General features: G+C 41.3%; 2 protein-coding genes across 2 annotated transcripts; both read left to right on the top strand.

Annotated features, from left to right (window-relative positions):
• Positions 1-859: 859 nt before the first annotated feature.
• On the top strand, positions 860-6,570 carry LOC117815629 (glycine-rich cell wall structural protein 1-like). The gene is made up of 4 exons (XM_034687438.1): positions 860-870; positions 3,630-3,652; positions 3,792-3,907; positions 5,160-6,570. Exons 3-4 carry the CDS (start codon positions 3,792-3,794, stop codon positions 6,568-6,570), a joined length of 1,527 nt encoding a protein of 508 aa, XP_034543329.1. The 5' UTR covers positions 860-870; positions 3,630-3,652.
• A 4,162-nt stretch (positions 6,571-10,732) lies between these two features.
• commd1 (copper metabolism (Murr1) domain containing 1) lies at positions 10,733-19,903 on the top strand. The gene is made up of 3 exons (XM_034686873.1): positions 10,733-10,943; positions 13,482-13,772; positions 19,006-19,903. Exons 1-3 carry the CDS (start codon positions 10,770-10,772, stop codon positions 19,111-19,113), a joined length of 573 nt encoding a protein of 190 aa, XP_034542764.1. The 5' UTR covers positions 10,733-10,769; the 3' UTR covers positions 19,114-19,903.
• Positions 19,904-20,346: the final 443 nt, after the last annotated feature.

The following is a 20,346-nucleotide window of genomic DNA, read 5'->3' on the forward strand; positions in this document are numbered from 1 at the left end:
CATGGTTCATGGTCCATGGACCATGAACCATGAACCATGGTTCATGGTTCATGGTCCATGGTTCATGGTCCATGGTTCATGGTCCATGGTTCACGGTCCATGGTTCACGGTTCACGGTCCATGGTCCATGGTTCATGGTTCATGGTCCATGGTTCATGGTTCATGGTTCATGGTTCATGGTTCATGGTCCATGGTTCCTGGTCCATGGTTCATGGTTCATGGTCCATGGTCCATGGTTCATGGTCCATGGTTCATGGTTCATGGTCCATGGTTCATGGTTCATGGTCCATGGTTCATGGTTCATGGTTCATGGTTCATGGTCCATGGTTCATGTGTCTGTTGACTGCTCTCCTGCCCAAATGTGTAGCGGCGAGAGAGAGAGAGGATGAGCAAGTGATCCAAACACCAGCCATCTGTCCTTGATTACCACAACCATGCAAACGTTTGCTGTGTGACACACGGGGGCAATGTGAACACCTTTGTTAATTTGAGCAGGGTTTACCCGATAATGAGGCATGATTAGATTTCTACTCACTCTGCCTTTAAATTAAAATCCAAGTTTCTGAATCACTTCTATCTCTCATTATTTCTCAGTCAAAAAAGGAAACAAATGAAGGTGATAATAAGTAATAAGTTCATCCTCTTTTCAACAACTCACATCATTCTGAGATATTATCTTTTTCTCTTCCTACTTTTTGAGAGAGATGATCATATATGGGCATGATGCTTCAGTGAAGGGTTTACCCACGGTCTCTTACAAAATAAAACGTCACTTCTCCCCTCGTACTGCGATCACTGAGGCAGCGCCAACCCTTCAAACTGTGAGAAGAACACCTGAGGATTCATCCCATCATCTATCTCTCCAACAAAGTAGGTACAATCAATAAAATACTTAAAGTCACGCTCCAGGAGACACTGGACTGCAGCATGGGTTACTTTATGATGTTGATCATTAGTTTAGTTCAGTGTTTGTCAGATGTACGGTGTTATAGGGTAAGGAGAGTTTAAGGTTGTTTGTTTTTTTAAATGTACAAAACTGTGAAAGTATCAATTATTTTATCAGTATCCACCAAGAGATGCAGAGGAAATGTGAGCTTGTAACTCTGGAGCCAATATCTAAATATTACAGTTTCCTTTTCTGGAGATATCAAAACAAAGATTATCTCCAGTTTTTACTGTGCAGCTGACCGGCACAGAGAGATATCATCGGCCAAATGTTCTGTGGGAAAAAAAACCCAATACAGATAACCGTATTGGTCCTACCTTATAACAGTCATTAAGGGTGTCCTTTAACAGTCCTTATAACAGTCATTAAGGGTGTCCTTTAACAGTCCTTATAACAGTCATTAAGGGTGTCCTTTAACAGTCCTTATAACAGTCATTAAGGGTGTCTTTTTACAGACCTTATAACAGTCATTAAGGGCATCTTTTTACAGACCTTATAACAGTCATTAAGGGTGTCCTTTAACAGACCTTATAACAGTCATTAAGAGTGTCCTTTAACAGTCCTTTTAACAGTCAGTAAGGGTGTCATTTTACAGACCTTATAACAGTCATTAAGGGTGTCTTTTTACAGTCCTTATAACAGTCAGTAAGGGTGTCCTTTAACAGTCCTTATAACAGTCATTAAGAGTGTCTTTTTACAGACCTTATAACAGTCATTAAGGGTGTCCTTTAACAGACCTTATAACAGTCATTAAGGGTGTCCTTTAACAGTCCTTATAACAGTAATTACGGGTGTCCTTTAACAGTGCTTATAACAGTCATTAAGGGTGTCCTTTAACAGACCTTATAACAGTCATTAAGGGTGTCCTTTAACAGACCTTATAACAGTCATTAAGGGTGTCCTTTAACAGACCTTATAACAGTCATTAAGGGTGTCCTTTAACAGTCCTTATAACAGTCATTAAGGGTGTCCTTTTACAGTCCTTATAACAGTCATTAAGGGTGTCCTTTTACAGACCTTATAACAGTCATTAAGGGTGTCCTTTAACAGACCTTATAACAGTCATTAAGGGTGTCTTTTAACAGTCCTTATAACAGTCATTAAGGGTGTCCTTTAACAGACCTTATAACAGTCATTAAGGGTGTCCTTTTACAGACCTTATAACAGTCATTAAGGGTGTCCTTTAACAGACCTTATAACAGTCATTAAGGGTGTCCTTTTACAGACCTTATAACAGTCATTAAGGGTGTCCTTTAACAGACCTTATAACAGTCATTAAGGGTGTCCTTTAACAGACCTTATAACAGTCATTAAGGGTGTCCTTTAACAGTCCTTATAACAGTCATTAAGGGTGTCCTTTAACAGACCTTATAACAGTCATTAAGGGTGTCCTTTAACAGGCCTTATAACAGTCATTAAGGGTGTCTTTTAACAGACCTTATAACAGTCATTAAGGGTGTCCTTTAACAGACCTTATAACAGTCATTAAGGGTGTCCTTTTACAGTCCTTATAACAGTCATTAAGGGTGTCCTTTAACAGACCTTATAACAGTCATTAAGGGTGTCCTTTAACAGACCTTATAACAGTCATTAAGGGTGTCCTTTAACAGACCTTATAACAGTCATTAAGGGTGTCTTTTTACAGACCTTATAACAGTCATTAAGGGTGTCTTTTTACAGACCTTATAACAGTCATTAAGGGTGTCTTTTTACAGACCTTATAACAGTCATTAAGGGTGTCTTTTTACAGACCTTATAACAGTCATTAAGGGTGTCATTTAACAGACCTTATAACAGTCATTAAGGGTGTCTTTTTACAGACCTTATAACAGTCAGTAAGGGTGTCCTTTTACAGACCTTATAACAGTCATTAAGGGTGTCCTTTAACAGACCTTATAACAGTCATTAAGGGTGTCTTTTTACAGACCTTATAACAGTCATTAAGGGTGTCTTTTTACAGACCTTATAACAGTCATTAAGGGTGTCCTTTTACAGACCTTATAACAGTCATTAAGGGTGTCCTTTAACAGACCTTATAACAGTCATTAAGGGTGTCCTTTATCAGTCCTTATAACAGTCATTAAGGGTGTCCTTTTACAGACCTTATAACAGTCATTAAGGGTGTCCTTTAACAGACCTTATAACAGTCATTAAGGGTGTCTTTTTACAGACCTTATAACAGTCATTAAGGGTGTCCTTTAACAGACCTTATAACAGTCATTAAGGGTGTCCTTTAACAGTCCTTATTACAGTCATTAAGGGTGTCCTTTAACAGTCCTTATAACAGTCATTAAGGGTGTTCTTTAACAGTCCTTATAACAGTCATTAAGGGTGTCCTTTTACAGACCTTATAACAGTCAGTAAGGGTGTTCTTTAACAGACCTTATAACAGTCATTAAGAGTGTCCTTTAACAGTCCTTATAACAGTCATTAAGGGTGTCCTTTAACAGACCTTATAACAAAGATAAGGTCTTAGAGTTAAAGTAATTCTAAATTTTAAAATACTCATTAAATAATCTGGAAATGGAGAGATGTCTGAAAAATGCACATGAAATCCCAACAATCAACAGAATGTATTTCAAGCACTCACTCTGGGGCAGCGTTGATGAGTGCTACACTTCTTTTCTCACATCATGAAATTGTGTTAATTAATTCAGTAATTCCTTGTGTTTGTCTTTCTCAGCAGCAGATCTGCCAGCAGCAGAGGTAAAGGAGAGTTAAAGATCATCTAAAGACTCTAAATGTTTATGAACAGGCTCAGAAGCGTGTCTTTGTTGTTGTTTATCTGCTCTGAGTCGATGTTTGGAGTTTGAAGCGTCCTTTATTCATCCTGATCTGTGTGCAGATGGCAGCTCTGTGCTGGACGGTGCTGCTGACGGCTCTCTTCCTGTCCGCTGGGAACACTTTGGCGGACGTGGACCAGGACTGGCTCACAGGTGTTATAGAAGGCATCAAGAATGAGTGAGTCTTTAGATGCTGGTTGTGTTTGTTCTATATGATGACATCTACTCTCACTACCAGTGTTGTGCAAGTTCACACTGAAAGTTGACGAGTTCACTAGTTTCTTATTTGGAATTTTGAAACTTCCAATTTTTTTTTTCAAGAAACTTTTTTGTCAAATTTTTTTTCAAAAAACTTTTTTGTCAAGATTTCTTTTTTCAAATTTCTTTTTTTCAAATTTTTTTTTTTTCAATTTTTTCTAAAAAACATTCAGTCATTGTTTTTTCCATCTGTGATGAAATATAGCACCATCTAAAACAGCGCCAGCTGAGTCTCTTCATGCTAACAGGCTAACTGTTGTGTTGCTCAGAATGATACCTGCCTGTCCGTCTGCCTCTATGGTGTCATATGTGATGAATGGCATTCCCCTTTGTGTTACTGCCCTCTACTGGTGTTGATTCATTCATTGCTTTTTCCATGTTTTTATCGCAGGCGGAAAATTTTACTTTTTTCCATGTTTTTCTGCTTTTGGGGAATAATTTCAAATTTGAGGAAAATTAATTTTTTCGACTTTTTTTTTTGTCAACTTTTTTTTAAACTTTTTTTTTTGAAAAAAAAAATTGTCAAATTTTTTTTGTCAAATTTTTTTTGTCAATTTTTTTTGTCAAATTCTTTTTGTCAAATTTTTTTTGTCAATTTTTTTTCTTTCAAAATTTATTTTTCTTTCAAAATTTATTTTTCTTTCAAAATTTAGTTATCTTTCAAAATTTATTTTCTTTCAAAAACATTTTTCAAAATTTTTGTTCAAATTTTTCCAAAAAACATTCACAGTCATCGTTTTTTCCATCTGTGATGAAATATAGCACCATCTAAAACAGCGCCAGCTGAGTCTCTTCATGCTAACAGGCTAACTGTTGTGTTGCTCATAATGATACCTGCCTGTCCGTCTGCTTCTATGGTGTCATCTGTGATGAATGGCATTCCTCTTTGTTTTACTGTCCTCTACTGGTCTGGTGGTGTAGTGCATTTACTTTTAATTTCCTCCATACGTCACTGGCCTGATTTACACAATCTACCCGGGACTTCAGCCCACAGTCGAAACACAGACAACAATGGGGGCACAGGAACCTTTTAGTTCAGGGTAAAGTAGTTCAGGGGGCTGAAAGACCCCAGAACTCCCAGTCAAAATGGACCTCTATACTCTATTCCAGTATCTGTTCTAACATGCAGCAGGACACTAATACAAACGTCCTGTACTGTTTGTCTTTGGCAGGTTTGCACTTGGTGACACCTTCAGTCTGGCCGTGAACCTCCCTCTGAACCAGGACCCAAACAATCTTGAGCAGATCCTCCAGGATGACCCAGCAGACAAAGTCCAACAAGCTGTTTCAGAGGGTGGAGTGTACCAGGGCAGGAGGGTGATAGCAGCAGCTCAGACCGGGGCCTTATCACGTGTTCTAGATAACATAGAACCCTTCGTTAAAAGCAGTGAGGGCAACTTCCTCATCATCTACTCTGAAGAATCCCCATGTGGACCAGCGTGTACCACCAATGTAAATGAGGACGCTATCGCTGCCAAGATTAACCAAGTGGTTCAGCACTGGCGCGGCTATGCGTTTGTGTTTTCTAAAGTCAGTGATGTTCCTGCTGCAGACATGTCTCAACTGTCCCAGTCCTTCAAACAACTGGACATCTCTAAACTTGGGCTTGATCACATATTCCGTTGTTTTGGAGATGATTCCTTTCAGTGCACCAGCTGCTCCTCAGACGGAGACGTTACACCCTCATGTGTTGCAAACAACGCCCCGTCCAATCAGGAAGCAGACGAGGGTACAAGCTTGGATGGTTTCCTAGGCACAGGATTAGTTGGAGGGAGGGAAGGTGGCATAGGAGAGGGGGAACATGGAGGCCTGAGCAAGTGCAAAGGACGTAAAGGAGGCTGCAAGGACAAAGGAGGTGTCAGGCGAGGGAAAGGAGGCAAGGGGAAGAAAGGTGTCGGGCGAGGGAAAGGACGCAAGGGGAAGAAAGGTGTCGGGCGAGGGAAAGGAGGCAAGGGGAAGAAAGGTGTCGGGCGAGGGAAAGGAGGCAAGGGGAAGAAAGGTGTCGGGCGAGTGAAAGGACGCAAGGGGAAGAAAGGTGTCGGGCGAGGGAAAGGAGGCAAGGGGAGGAAAGGTGTCGGGCGAGGGAAAGGAGGCAAGGGGAAGAAAGGTGTCGGGCGAGTGAAAGGACGCAAGGGGAGGAAAGGTGTCGGGCGAGGGAAAGGAGGCAAGGGGAGGAAAGGTGTCGGGCGAGGGAAAGGAGGCAAGGGGAAGAAAGGTGTCGGGCGAGGGAAAGGAGGCAAGGGTAGGAAAGGTGTCGGGCGAGGGAAAGGACACAAGGGGAAGAAAGGTGTCGGGCGAGGGAAAGGAGGCAAGGGGAGGAAAGGTGTCGGGCGAGGGAAAGGACGCAAGGGGAAGAAAGGTGTCGGGCGAGGGAAAGGACACAAGGGGAGGAAAGGTGTCGGACGAGGGAAAGGAGGCAAGGGGAAGAAAGGTGTCGGGCGAGGGAAAGGACGCAAGGGGAAGAAAGGTGTCGGGCGAGGGAAAGGAGGCAAGGGGAGGAAAGGTGTCGGGCGAGGGAAAGGACGCAAGGGTAGGAAAGGAGGCAAGAAAAGAGGGGGACGCAAAGGTAAAAGAAGGGGTTAGTCTCAGAACAGAGGCTAAAGAGTCGGCCTATAAAAGCTTGATAAGGTAAATGAATCCTTCCTAGTCCAACTTTCTTTCACAGCTGAAGCATAAAATAATTTTTGAAAACATTTTACTGTCTCTAAATTTAGTTTTTGTGAGGATAAAGCATCGAGCACCTTTGTGTTTTGAGTTCACGACTATGAGCCGTAGTTTTTTTGCTGATTTGATGTTTCAAAATGTTGAACTTACTTTCAGTAACTCCCTAAAGGTCAAACAGTCTCTTGTCAGTTACTCTAAAAGTCTGAGCTAATTCACAAGTTGCTATTAACTTCAAAAGAATTAAACATGACTTGCTGGTGCTGCTAATCTACAAACTCATCATTCATAGCGGTCTCAGAATCATCGGTGTAGAGAATAAAAGTGTTATGTGATGAAACTGTATTTCTTTGATAATCTGTGATTTAAACTCTTGCCAGTTTTATTTTTAACCTTCATTTTCAGTTATTTCATTTGACCAAACACAGAGAGCTAACTCCTGAACATTATTCAAAGGTAAAAAAATTTTTCTTTTAAATGTAAGGTAAAGAAAAAAGAAGGAAAAAGAGGGTTATTGTGAATTAGTCTCAATGCATTTTGTGCTTCTATATTAAGTCTGCTGATATCCTGCTCTTCTGATTAAAGCTTTGCTCAGCATCAACTTTATTCTGTGTGTCAATCATTTACAAACAGCTACAAAGACTTACGGCCAAATTCCACCAGATGTGATAGGTTTCTATTCTAGTCAATGTGTTAACTTCCACTGGATCCGCTCCGTTGCATTCCAGCTGGAGGACTCCGACCTGCCGGATCAGATACACAAGACTTCTATTTGTGCCGGATGCCGGAGCACGACGCATCCTGACAGGAAGTCAGGTTTCACCAAAACAATATGAAAACATCCGATTAATTTTCAGAATAAAACACTCTGTGTTATCACCAGATCGTATTTCACTTAAAGGTGACATATCATGCAAAATTGACTTTTTAATGGTTCTTTACCTGAAATATGTGTCCCTGTCTACAAACCCCCCGAGAATGAAAAGAATCCATTCTGCCCCTGTTCTGATTTCTCCACCTTTCTGTAAATGTGTGTGAAACCAGCCGTTTCAGACTTCAGTGTTTTTGTTACGTAACAACAATATCCGGTCTGTCACGGAGTCAGAGCTCGGAGCTTGTTCAGCCCATAGACTGTATAAAATACAACTCAACCCCTCCTCCGTTTTTCATTCCCTGCACACATGTGTGCTAACAAGGAGCTTAGGAGCGAGGCATGCTAGTTGTAGGCTGTCTTAATAAACACAAAGGTCGCTTTGACTCCCCACGTCTGCAGATTTGAAGATCTAGTGGATGATTTTTATTTGTCATGGATAAGTGCTAGCGCTAGTTAGCATAGCCACATAGCTACATGTTCATAGCTGTAGCTGTAGCTGTGTACCAAGACACACGTCTACATACTGACAAATAAAACAACAAGAAACACTAAATCTGTGACCAATAGTTCAGAAAGGTCCTGCTGCAGGCGCCTCTCCGTCAGGATCAGATTCAGAGGGTTGAAGTAACGCGGGTCTCTGAGCAGCCGTGTATATTCAGCCAACATGTAAACATTAGATCAACGTGCTGGACAGCCGAGGCCACACCCACATGTTAAGGGGGGCGTGGTCAGAGAGAAAACAGAGTGTTCTGATGAGGAATGGAGAAGAGGACTTTTCAGGCATGCCAAAATCTGATTTTAAAGTGTTTTTTTGAGCATAAACTTTAAAGACATGTTTTGGGGACCTCTTAGACCAATATATGTTGATGAAAAAAGCGTGATATGTCCCCTTTAACTACAACAACAAACCAAAGTCATGATGAGCGGAGCCAGGCCTGGAGTCAACAGGTCAGAGGTTTTCAGAGGACCAGAAAGACAACATGGATGAGGAGAGGAGGAGGAGGAGGAGGAGGATCCTTGATTCAGGGATTAAAAACCTCAGGCACATGATTCCAGCTGTCTGGCGGGCCTGCTCTGTGCTGCGCTCTGAAAACTCAGCCATAGGGTGTTGATGTAGGATAGAGCATGGAGCCAGACGGCAGCGGATCTGGTGGAAGTCTGATGTAACTGTTAGACCATTAAAAACCATTTCAATATTAATATCTAATCATCATCTATTGGAGTCTAATGTATGAAGTGTTGCTTCTCCAACCTCTGCTGGTGTCAAGGGTAAACAATGACTCCTTTGGCTCCGTCTTGGGGGGCTGTGGGGGCGGTGTTGTGGGGGTGTCCCTTGGGGGGGCTGCGGGATCTCTCCCCCCTCGCCCCCCTTTCCTCCTACTGGGTGACCTGGGGGTCGCCCTGGGTGCTCCGGCGGTACCTGCTTGCTTCCGGTCTGGGTCATTGGCTTGTCCCCTGGCCTGGGTCTCCCGCGGCGGGTTGGGTCCTTCGGTCTGACTGCTCTCGCGGCCCGGGTGCCGGGCCGTACCGCTCGGCTGATCTGACCCAAGTGGTTTCATCTGCACCAGTGGTGGTCTTGTTACACAAATAGAACACAGCACGGCGGCAACCCTCTGCGACCCAAGCTTCAGTAATGATTGTGGACACTAAGGGTTGCTTCATCATTAGGATCACCCCACGGATTTTTTTTTGGCATCATGGTGAGATGGTCCCTCTCCATCTAAGTGTGTTAGGTCTCTCTCTCCTTCTCTCTCCCTGTCCCTTTGTATATCCTTATGTAATCTTTCTTTCACTTTCTCTTATTTTTTATTTTTTTGGCCCACCTAGGTGTGCACGCCCTCTTTTACAGAACATGATATTAGCTGTCAATAAAAGATAGGCCAGAGTTCTAAGAGAGATGGTGATGGTTGCATGCACACAGTCACAAGCACAGAAGAAACATGTTTTCTTTCTTTTCTTTTGCTGCAAGAATAAATTGCATGAATATTTGTCAGTTTGTGACAAACATGACACAAGCCAGAAATATATATGCAGACAAGAGAAAAAAGAAAAAAAAGAGAAAAAAGAAAAAAAAGAGAGAAAAAAAAAAAGGGTAAACAATGACTACAGCAAAACAATAAAGCTTGATTTCTCTATGCACAGGGTTCATTTGACCCCTTTACCCACACAGTACTCCCTTTTCTTTCTGTTGATAAATACGTTTGCCTCAGTTCATTTGTTCTCTATCCTACCTCAACCACGGCACATTCCCCACACTTCTTTTTAAATTTTAAATTTAAATTTAAATGTATGTTTCGGGATAAATGTATGCATGTATGTTTGTGTGAACGTGATTATGTCTATATTGCTGCTGTGCAGTCATTGACCTACCATGTTCTTCTTACCATGACTCTCTGGCCTTTTAATTGCACCCCGGGGATAAATAAAGTATTTTGAATTGAATTGAATTGAATTTATATTCAGAGGATTTATTTTAACAATTAAGGCAAGTTGTTTTTTTCTAACAAAAGAAAAAAAAAATAAGTAGACAGGGGAAGAAATCAGCTGATCCCAAAAAAATGTGGTTATAATTAAACTAATTTAAAATAGAAAAAGAATAACTAGAGAAGAGAAGAAAAAAAAAGGAAAGTATTAAAAAAAATGGTTATTTAAAGCTGCTGTGAGGAACTTTTAGTTTGTATCGATTCTGGCGCCCCCTTGTGGACAAAGTGATACCTCTTATCTCTTGTCCTGTACATGCAAAATAAGTGTCTTCAGACAATAACCTCATCCTGTTGTCTTTTAATATTAAGATTTATCAATCAATGTGATTATTTACAATGAAAACAGTCAAAAAAAGGGTGTTTCTAAAGCAAGATGTCAATCATGTGGTCTGACACCTACCCCCTCAGAGCAGTTTCAGGCATTAAAATGACAACAGAGAAGATATCAGTGTTGTTGTGGATGGTCTTGTTTGCTTTTGGGGGTCATAAGGAGGCATCAGTACCAGTTTCAGTCTGTTTCTCAGCCAGTTAAAAACTCCTCATAGTGCCTTTAAAAAAAAATAAAAGTAAATACAAAAGGTAAAAATAAGAACATCAGACAAATAAAAAATAATGAGTAATTTCTGATAATGCATCAACTTCGGTGAAAAACAGGATAAACGTCAACATAATAATAAAACTACAACTCCCATGATGCCGTTGGAGACTTGACATCACGTGATAAGTCCCGTGCAGATCACGTGACTGAACCTGAACTCGAAAACATGGCGGATGTTGAAGCGACGAAGTCTCTGAGCGGTCTGTTGAACGGGATAGCTCAGAAAGTTTATTATAAGAACTCAGAGATCACAGAGGAGCTGCTGAGGGACCAGCTGTACCCAGACCTGTCCCAGGACGAGTTCAGGGCTCTGCATGAGAAGATGAGGGGACTCCTCAAGGTACAGACACTCCTCCAAACATGGAAGGGACAAACACATTCTTTCTTTTAGCATGACATTCAGCACAAAATGTTCATTTTTATGGACATAAATTAATGTTATCATATATAAACAGGTGCAGTCCAGGCTTCACCTTATGTATAATGCATCATAAAGAACCAGGAAGTAATAAAATGACAGAAAATGGCAGCCATTATTAAATTAAAACAGTGAAACTACATTTAATTGAGTTATATGCATGCATACATGAGCAAAGAAGTGTAATAAATATGGAATTAATTGATTGTAATGTGTAATAAAGGACCTACATTGCAGAATAGTGTGCACAGAAATGTGTGTAAAGAAATTGAAGTCGGTTTTTGATAAATGTAAATGTTATATTAAATATATATGATGTGTTTACCCATTTCAGACTGACCTTAATTCAGCAGTGAGGAGTGTATCCTTTACAGACTGAGCTGTTTTCATATATTGGACTCTTCCTGTGTGTTTTATCCTCCGCCAGCAGGGGGCAGCACTGACTCACACTCACTGTTATCACTGTCCTTCCAGTTTGTCATAACTGCACTGGTTACACCCTGCACCCTGTTACCCCTCTAGAACACTACGCTCCCAACATGCAGGCCTGCTCATCGTACCTGAAGTCTCTAAAAGTAGTATGGGAGGTAGAGCCTTTCCTCTCCTTTGGAATCATCTACCAGTCAGGTTCCGGGAGGCAGACACCCTCTTTACTTTTAAGAGTAGGCTTCAAACTTTCCTTTTTGATAAAGCTTATAGTTAGAGCTGGATCAGGCTTGGACCAGGTCTTAGTTCTGCTGCTATAGGCTTAGACTGACACACTGGGATCCTGTCTTTCCCTCTCTCTCCTCTCTCTGCCTGTCTCTCACTTTAACTCTTCCTGTCCCATTAAAGTTACTAACCATAGACCTTTCTGGAGTCCCTGAGCTCCCTTGTCTCGTAGGTTCCTCTGGATCTCTGCTGTAGATTCCTTTTATCCGGTCCTTTCCTTCTGTCTTTACTTCTTTCTTTCTTTTAACTTTTGTTTTATTCCTTCTTTCTTTTTCATTCTTTCATTTAGTCCCCTTTCCTTACATTTCTTTCTGCTTACTTTGTTTCCTTCTTTTCTCCTTTCTTTTCTGTTCTTCTTTCTTTCATTCCTTTTTCCTTCAATTTCATTCTTTCTTTCTTTCCATGTTTCTTCATCCTTTATGTCTTCTTTTCTCACCCCGTCCTTTCCTTCTATCATTCCTTCACCCTATATTCTCCTCTTTTTCTTTCTTCTGGTCTCCCTCTCTTCTCTCTTTTCTTAGACCTTTCTGGAGTCCCTGAGCTCCCTTGTCTCGTAGGTTCCTCTGGATCTCTACCGTACATTCCTTTTTTGGGGTCTGTTATTCATCCTTTCTTTCTTTCTTTCTTTCTTTCTTTCTTTCTTTTTTTTAACTTTTGTTTTTATTCCTTCTTTCTTTTTCATTCTTTCATTTGTTTTTTCTTTCTTTTAGTCCCCTTCCCTTACATTTCTTTCTGCTAACTTTGTTTCCTTCTTTTCTGTTCTTCTTTCTTTCATTCCTTTTTCCTTTTATTCCTTTCTGCTTTCTTTCTTTCTTTCTTTCATTCATCTTTCCATGTATCTTAATATTTTATGTCTCCTTTTCTCATCCCCTCCTTTCCTTCTGTCTTTCCTTCACCATTTCTTCTCCTCTTTCTTCTGGTCTCCCTCTCTTCTCTCTTTTCTTAGACCTTTCTGGAGTCCCTGAGCTCCCTTGTCTCGTAGGTTCCTCTGGATCTCTGCTGCTGTGGACGTGGTCCAGACTCCAGCTGCTACAACTACTACTATCCGTCTCCCCACTATCATCTCTCTCTCTCTCTTCATCTCCCTCTATCCCTCTCTCCAACACGGTCTCAGCAGATGTGTGTCTAACATGAGTCTGGTCCTGCTGGAGGTTTCTGCCTGTTAAAGGAAGTTTGTCCTTGCCACTGTAACTTGCTAAATGCTGCAAAGTGCTCTGCTCATGGTGGATTAAGATGAGATCAGACTGAGTCCTGTCTGGAAGAGGGGACTGGATCTGATCCGGTCTTGATGTTGGGTCTTTGTTAGTAATAGAACATAGAGTCCGGTCTAGACCGGCTCTGTTTGGAGTCTGAGGAGAACAGTTTTTTATGAGCTAACTTTCACGGGTTCTAATATCTTTGAAAACAGAACAAGGCGGTCTTTGGTCAGAAGTTCTCCGTGCGGCTTCGAGCATGTAGAAACATGACCGTCTGTTCAGGGTGCAGGACTCAGCGCTCAGTTTATCCTTCAACAAACACCAGATTATCTCAAAGTCCTGAGACTGAATCACACACAGGTGACAAAGAGTTGCAACACACGCGTCCAGGGGTGTGTCACATGTTGGGAACACATACAGGAAAGGGCTCTACTGACATTTGTGCATTCAACATTTTTATTAATTTTATGCAATAAAAGAAGTAGCTGGTTTGACAGTAGACCTGCTGAAATCCTGGTCTGTAGTCCTGATCCCCCTCTCTTTCTTCCCTCAGTCCATCGCCACAGCGGACATGGACCATGCCCAGCTGGAGGCCTTCCTCACAGCGCAGACGAAGAGGCAGGGCGGCGGCGGGGTGACTGCCGAACAGGCCGCCGCCCTCGCCCGCTTCTGGAAGAGTCAGAGGGTCCGGGTGAGGGAGAGCCTGCTGGTTCAGAGCCGCTGGGAGCCCGGCCTCAGGGGCCTCTCCTGGAGGGTGGACCTGCAGACCGCAGCCAGCCGGGGGGACACGGCGCAAGGCGGTCCGGTGGCTCTGATGGAGCTGGAGCTGGGCAGAGCTGGACAGGTGAGACAGAACTCAAAGTAAAACTCAGACCATTAAATATTTAGCCTTTTAAAAAAACATCCCGGTGATGTAACCACTGAAACATGAAGACTCTAACTTCAACTCCTCACGATCCATCCTGCTGTTACAAACCAGGACAGCCCTGCATGTCTGCTGTGTGGAGGACTACATTGATATGGGTTCATGTCTGGGATAGTTCTCAGTGTGTTTGGATGCCCGTCCTTGGCCGTGACCGGATTTCTGGTCTGTTTTTGTAAAAGCTGGTCCCACGAGGAGACTAAATTTAGCAGATCTGAGTCCTTGGCAGCAAACAGTTTCAGAGCCGGAGGAGAAAAGGCTGAGGTCCTGCTAATCTGCTGACCTTAATTTTCAAACACAATCCATTCGAACGGGGACGGAGACCCACCTGGAGTCGGGTCCTAGTCTTCCTGTTTGCTGGGTTAGCACTAAATTTGTCTGGATCTGTTTCAGTCCACAGAAACCTTACACCGTGTCCTCACAGCATGCGAGCAGCAGATGTCACGTAGCTCAGACGCTCACTGTTCACACTGCATCTGTCACGTATATACAATAACATATATCATTTATATAATGTAGGTCACGTAAATAAACCACACCATCATCAGCTGAGCAGGAGACCAGCTCATGTCCTCAGTGATGAATGCTTAACTCACATGCTGCTAGAACCTGATGTAAGACTACGTTCACTCTGCAAGTCTGAATACTCAATTCAGACTTTTTGTTTGACTGTTATTACTTATTAAATGTAGCCTGTATCAGATTCCTACTACTGAGTATTAGGGCAATATTAAATATCTAATTGTACCAGAATAATGTTAGAAATATAGTCGTAATATTGTGAGAGAAAAGTTCTTAGAAGATAAAAGCATAATGTTGCAAGAATAAAGATAAACGTCTTTAGACCATCATTAAATATCTGATGAGGATATTTTGAAATCTTAATAAAAACTAAACTAGTTTGCATTCCCAGGAACTCCCTCTGTGTTTCAACAGCTGTGTGAACTCCACAAACACTGACACGTTCAGCTGAAGGTCTCCAGTTTACAGGGTCACTTTTAAAAGCGGAACACCGGGAGGAGAGACGCATTCACGGTGTGCTGAGAGAAGACTACTGTTACAAGCTGCTAAATCAAGAGAATCACAGATGGAAAAAAACAACGAATGTGAATGGTTTTTGGAAAAAAAAAAAATAATTGAAAAAAAAATGAAAAAAAAAAAGAAAATTTTTTAAAAATTTGAAGAAAAAAAAATTTGAAGAAAAAAAATTGACAAAAATTTTTTTAACAAAAAATGTTTTGACAAAACAAAATTTGACAAAAAATTTTTTTTTGAAAGAAAATAAAATTTCAAAAAAAAATTGACAAAGTTGGACCCTGTCGAAAAAATAAACTTTCCTCAAACTTGAAATTGTGCTCCAAAAGCAGAAAAACATGAAAAAAAGTGAAAATGTTGTGCCTGCGGTTAAAAACATGGAAAAAGCAATGAATGAATCAACACAAACACTGACACGTTCAGCTGAAGGTCTCCAGTTTACAGGGTCACCTTTAAAACCAGAACACAGGGAGGAGAGACGCATTCACGGTGGGCTGAGAGAAGACTACTGTTACAAGCTGCTAAATCAAGAGAATCACAGCTTCTTCTTTTGAAAAGTACACACACATACAAAAAAGATAGAACAAATAAAAACTAATGAAAGAAAGAGAAATCAAGAGAATCACAGATGAAAAAAACAATGACTGTGAATGGCTTTTGGAAAAAATTTGAAAAAAAAAAAAAAAAATGCAAAAAAAATTGAAGAAAAAAAATTTGAACAAAAAAAAATTTGAAAACAAAATTTGAAACAAAATTTGACAAAAACATATTTGACAAAAAAAGTGTTGACAATTTTTTTTTTTGAAATAAATAAAAAAATAAAAAAAATAATAATAAAATAAAATTATTTTGAAAAGTACACACAAATACAAAAAAGATAGAACAAATAAAAACTAATGAAAGAAAGAGAAATCAAGAGAATCACAGATGTGTGTGATGTTATTGTGGACGGAGGGAGGATTAAAAACACTGAGGTTCATCTACCAATCAGACACGTTCAGCATTGCAGGCCCCGCCCCCCGAAAGTCCCGGGACCTCTGAAAAGTACTACCCCCCTAGCAGGGTCTTTTTAGGGGGGAGATTATCTACCCCTGAACTAAATTTAGACCCTGGGTCCACTGGTCCAAACGCACGCAGTTCCAGGGTAAAGTCCCTCTGCTAGAAAAAAGCCTTTTGTGCGTATTTTCATCAACTGAAAAAAGGAAATAAAACTTCCCCCAAAGATTTTACCCTCACTTAAGTTTTTGGATGCTCTGATTTCTGGACAAAACTTGTAAAAGAGGAAGTAATGTAATGTTTGGGGACTTTCCTCATTTTATTTAAAGAATGGTCGACTTGGTAATAAACTGAAAAAATATTTTAGAGACATATTTATGGAGATAATCTTCATTCGCCGCCCTGATTCTGACGAAACTTTAGATACAATGCAACACTTTAATTTGTACTTTAATTGAATGAATTAATGGAAACTAAATCCAAACATGGCGGTTATGTCTCCAGCTTTCTGTGCAAAGAGATCAAACAATGGCGTAGACAGAGGCGATAAAAGCAGGAGAGGGATCATTTGATGACGTCTGTTCTTGGGAATACTTGGAGGACACAATGATGAGGCGGATGGGTTTCTCTCCTGTTATAGCTGAACTGGACCTCGTTCATTTTTAAGTGAAATGTAATGAACACAGAGCAGGTCAGAGAGATGAGTTCATGCTGCTGTTTCAAACAAGAGCACTGTCATTATCATTTATTCATTTGGTTTCTTGGATTTACTATTTGGGTCAGTGCTGTATCTGGAAGTCAGAAACAGGAAGCAGATCTTCACAACACTTAAATGAATAGAAGCTGTAGGATGGTGTGTCCCGTATGAAGAGGTGGAAATGAATCAAAACAGCAAAGCAAGGTTTATTCCTTAAAGTAAATGTCTCTCTCTCTCTCTCTCTGTGTCTCTCTCTCTCTGTGTCTCTCTCTGTCTCTCTCTCTCTCTGTGTCTCTCTCTCTCTCTGTGTCTCTCTCTCTCTGTGTCTCTCTCTGTCTCTCTCTCTCTCTGTGTCTCTCTCTCTCTCTGTCTCTCTCTCTCTGTCTCTCTGTCTGTCTCTGTCTCTCTCTCTCCCTCTCTCTCTCTCTCTCCCTCTCTCAATTCAATTCAATTCAAATTTGCTTTATTGGCATGAACAACGAGATATTATTGCCAAAGCACATAAATTCATACAGTACATTATATATATTCACAACACATTACACTCACCATGTATAGATTAATCACACACCATATTCATTACATATTATATTCATCACATACATATCAACCATATATTACATATTTTATATGCATTAATGAACGATGGTGTCACCTATACAGCATATCTCAATGTCCTCACCCGATTCGGCGCGCTCACAAAACCTCCACCCAAAATCAAACCCCATGGGATGATGCGTCCCTCAGGCTGTGACAGGCAGACACATATTTAGCAGCCAGAGGAGCTGCTGACCCTTCCCCCAGGAGAACTGACAGTTTCTCTTCTGGGGTTAATGTTGGGAAGTTTGGTACCATGTTAGTAATGTCCCTGTAGTGGGAATCTCTTAGAGAAGAGAACTTGCTGCAGTGGAGGAGGAAGTGCATCTCTGTCTCTATGTCCCCTGTAGAGCAGTGAGCACATAGACGCTCCTCTCTGGGCAGCCATGTCTGCCTGTATCTCCCTGTCTCTATAGCCAGCTGGTGGTCACTCAGCCTGTATTTGGTCAGGATACATCTTTGTTTTGTATCTCTGACACTGTACAGATATTCAGATAATTTATAATCACGGTTTAGGGTCAAATAACAATTCATTCTACTTTGGGTCTTTGTTTGGTTTCTCCAGTGATCTAAATCCAGATCTTTGGAGTGCTTCATGATGAGTTTCATTTGGTTGTGTTTTGGATCAGTGCTGACTGGAGTCTGGCTGATTAGCTTCCTCACCAGCTGACTAAGGGGACAGTTTTCAGGGTTCAGCTCTTGGGTTTTTAGTGCTTTATATTGAAGTGAGTCTTTTGGGCTTAAATTTAGATGGGTCCAAAATTTGATTGCCCGTTTCTGAATGTTTAATAGTAATGGGAAACGTCCCAGCTCTGCTCGGCAGGCGTTATTTGGAGTTTTTCTTTGAACATTTAGGATTCTTCTACAGAATTCAGTATGGAGAGCTTCTATTGGGTGTTTGTCCCATGAGCCATGCTCCAGTCTACTGAGGGGGCCCCAGATCTCACTTCCATACAGAGCTATAGGTACAATCACACTATCGAATATTTTGGTCCAGATTCTAATTGGAATGTTAATCTTGAATAATTTGGTTTTTAATGCATAGATTGCCCTCTGTGCTTTTTCTTTAAGTGCATTTATTGCCATGTTAAAATGTCCTGATGCAGATATGTTCAGACCAAGGTAAGTATAATTCTTTGTGTGTTTAATTTGAGTGTTATTCAAAGTAAAAATATATTTATTTTCAAGACATCTGGGCTTTTTTTGAAAGATCATTATTTGTGTCTTCTTAAAATTGACCTCCAATGCCCAGTTCTGGCAGTATTGTTCCAGGATGGTCAGGTTATGTTGGAGACCATCTCTGGTTGGAGACAACAGAATAAGGTCATCTGCATAAAGCAGGTATCTAACTTCTGTGTCTAAGAGTGTGAGGCCTGGAGCTGCTGAACCATCCAGCTGCTCTGCAAGTTCATTTATATACAGATTGAATAATGTGGGACTTAAACAGCATCCTTGCTTCACACCGCGCCCTTGAGTGAAATATTCTGTTCTCTGATTGTTGATTTTCACGGCACATTGGTTGTGCTCGTACATATATTTAATGAGATCATAAACCTTACCACCTATTCCACTTTGAAGGATTTTGAAGAAAAGTCCTTCATGCCAAATGGAATCGAATGCTTTTTTAAAGTCAATGAAGCAGGCAAATATTTTTCCCCCCTTTTTTTGGTGGACATGTTGGTCAATTAAAGTGTGTAAGGTGTATATATGATCAGATGTTCGGTGATTTGGGAGAAAGCCAATTTGACATTTACTAAGAATATTTTTTTCTCTCTCTCTCTCTGTCTCTCTCTCTCTCCCTCTCTCTCTCTCCCCCCCTCCCTCTCTCAGGACTCAGAGTTCGTGTGTCTGGAGTTCGACGAAGCCAAAGTGAACCAGGTGCTGAAAAAGATGGCCGACATCCAGAGGAGCATCGACAGCGTTGTTCACCGCACTTAAAGCTCCGAGTGAGAGTTTATCTGAGGCGGCAGAGGAACAGAGAGAGGTGTGCCTGCCTCAGATATCCCCCCCCACCCACGCTGGATGGGTGTTTCCTGTCGGGCCTGTTGAACCGTGTTTCTTAAAAAGTGGAACAAGTTCAGATCTGTGTGTGACGGAGTGATTACAGCTGCACACACACACACAGAGAGAGAGAGATCTATGATACATTAAGGCAGCTGGAAGCTCGTCTGACTTCTTCATAACGTACACGTTGAACTGTTTCACTGTTGAGCTTTCATATCAGGAAGATCCTTTACAGTCCTCCTCTGATAAGATCTTATCTGCAAACATACAGTCCAGAGAGAGGGAGCAAGAGGGACTGAAGCAAGTTTCAAAGAAAGGAGTGTAACGCAGCAACTGGAAACGAGATCCATCATTTGGACACATCCTGTAACAACTCATTGGATCATTTGGACATGTGACCACAGAAGGAGAGCGGGGGATAAGCGTAGCATCAACTCAGGACTCATCTGATGAGGCATTGACCCCCTCTCTGCTCCACGTGGACCCACAATTCATTTATTTTGTAGATTAACCGGCTAACGTTTGCTAGCATCTTGAAGCCGGTGTTTCACTGAAAATGGTGACCCTGTCAACTGGCGACTTTCAGCCGAATACGTCCGTCAGAAACACCTTTAGTTCTTCTTTAAATACGGTGGCCCTGAGAGCTCACAGCACTGCAACTTAAGAAAACATGGGGCGCTGGTGGCCTAGCGGTCTAAGCGCCCCACATACAGAGGCTACAGTCCTCGTCTTGGGGGTCGCTGGTTCGATTCCCAGCTGGTCGACCATTTCCTGTATGTCTTCCCCCCGCTCACTACTCCCCACATTTCCTGTCTCTCTTCAGCTGTCCTGTAAAATAAAGGCAAAAAGGCCCAAAAATCAAACTTTAAAGAAAAAAAACACAACGGGAGTGTTTCCAGAGGACACTTAAAAGTGATGCACACGTCCGGACACGCTTGTCGTTGACACGGATTTTGAGTCACAGCACTATTAGGTTCTCTCACAGTCAGTGGTGTTGGAAATTGAGATAAAAAAGTAAGTGTTTCTTATTTATTTTAACATTGTGATCGCATGATTCAGCCTTTTGCATTGATCTGCCGTTAAACATGCGATCACAATGTTAAAATAAATCAAAAACACTTACTTTTTTATCTAGTTTTCTAAATGCTGCCCATGTGTTGTCAAATT

Source organism: Notolabrus celidotus, chromosome 7 (assembly GCF_009762535.1).
Source record: "Notolabrus celidotus isolate fNotCel1 chromosome 7, fNotCel1.pri, whole genome shotgun sequence".
NCBI classification, from domain to species: Eukaryota; Metazoa; Chordata; class Actinopteri; order Labriformes; family Labridae; genus Notolabrus; species Notolabrus celidotus.

What these genes read in the sequence shown, in the direction of transcription:
- commd1 (XM_034686873.1), top strand. Translation starts at nt 10,770, where the DNA reads ATGGCGGATGTTGAAGCGACGAAGTCTCTGAGCGGTCTGTTGAACGGG. An exon ending in AGATGAGGGGACTCCTCAAG is followed by an intron (nt 10,944 to 13,481) that starts GTACAGACACTC and finishes TTCTTCCCTCAG; the next exon opens with TCCATCGCCACAGCGGACAT. An exon ending in AGCTGGGCAGAGCTGGACAG is followed by an intron (nt 13,773 to 19,005) that starts GTGAGACAGAAC and finishes TCCCTCTCTCAG; the next exon opens with GACTCAGAGTTCGTGTGTCT.
- LOC117815629 (XM_034687438.1), top strand. Translation starts at nt 3,792, where the DNA reads ATGGCAGCTCTGTGCTGGACGGTGCTGCTGACGGCTCTCTTCCTGTCC. An exon ending in ATAGAAGGCATCAAGAATGA is followed by an intron (nt 3,908 to 5,159) that starts GTGAGTCTTTAG and finishes TGTCTTTGGCAG; the next exon opens with GTTTGCACTTGGTGACACCT.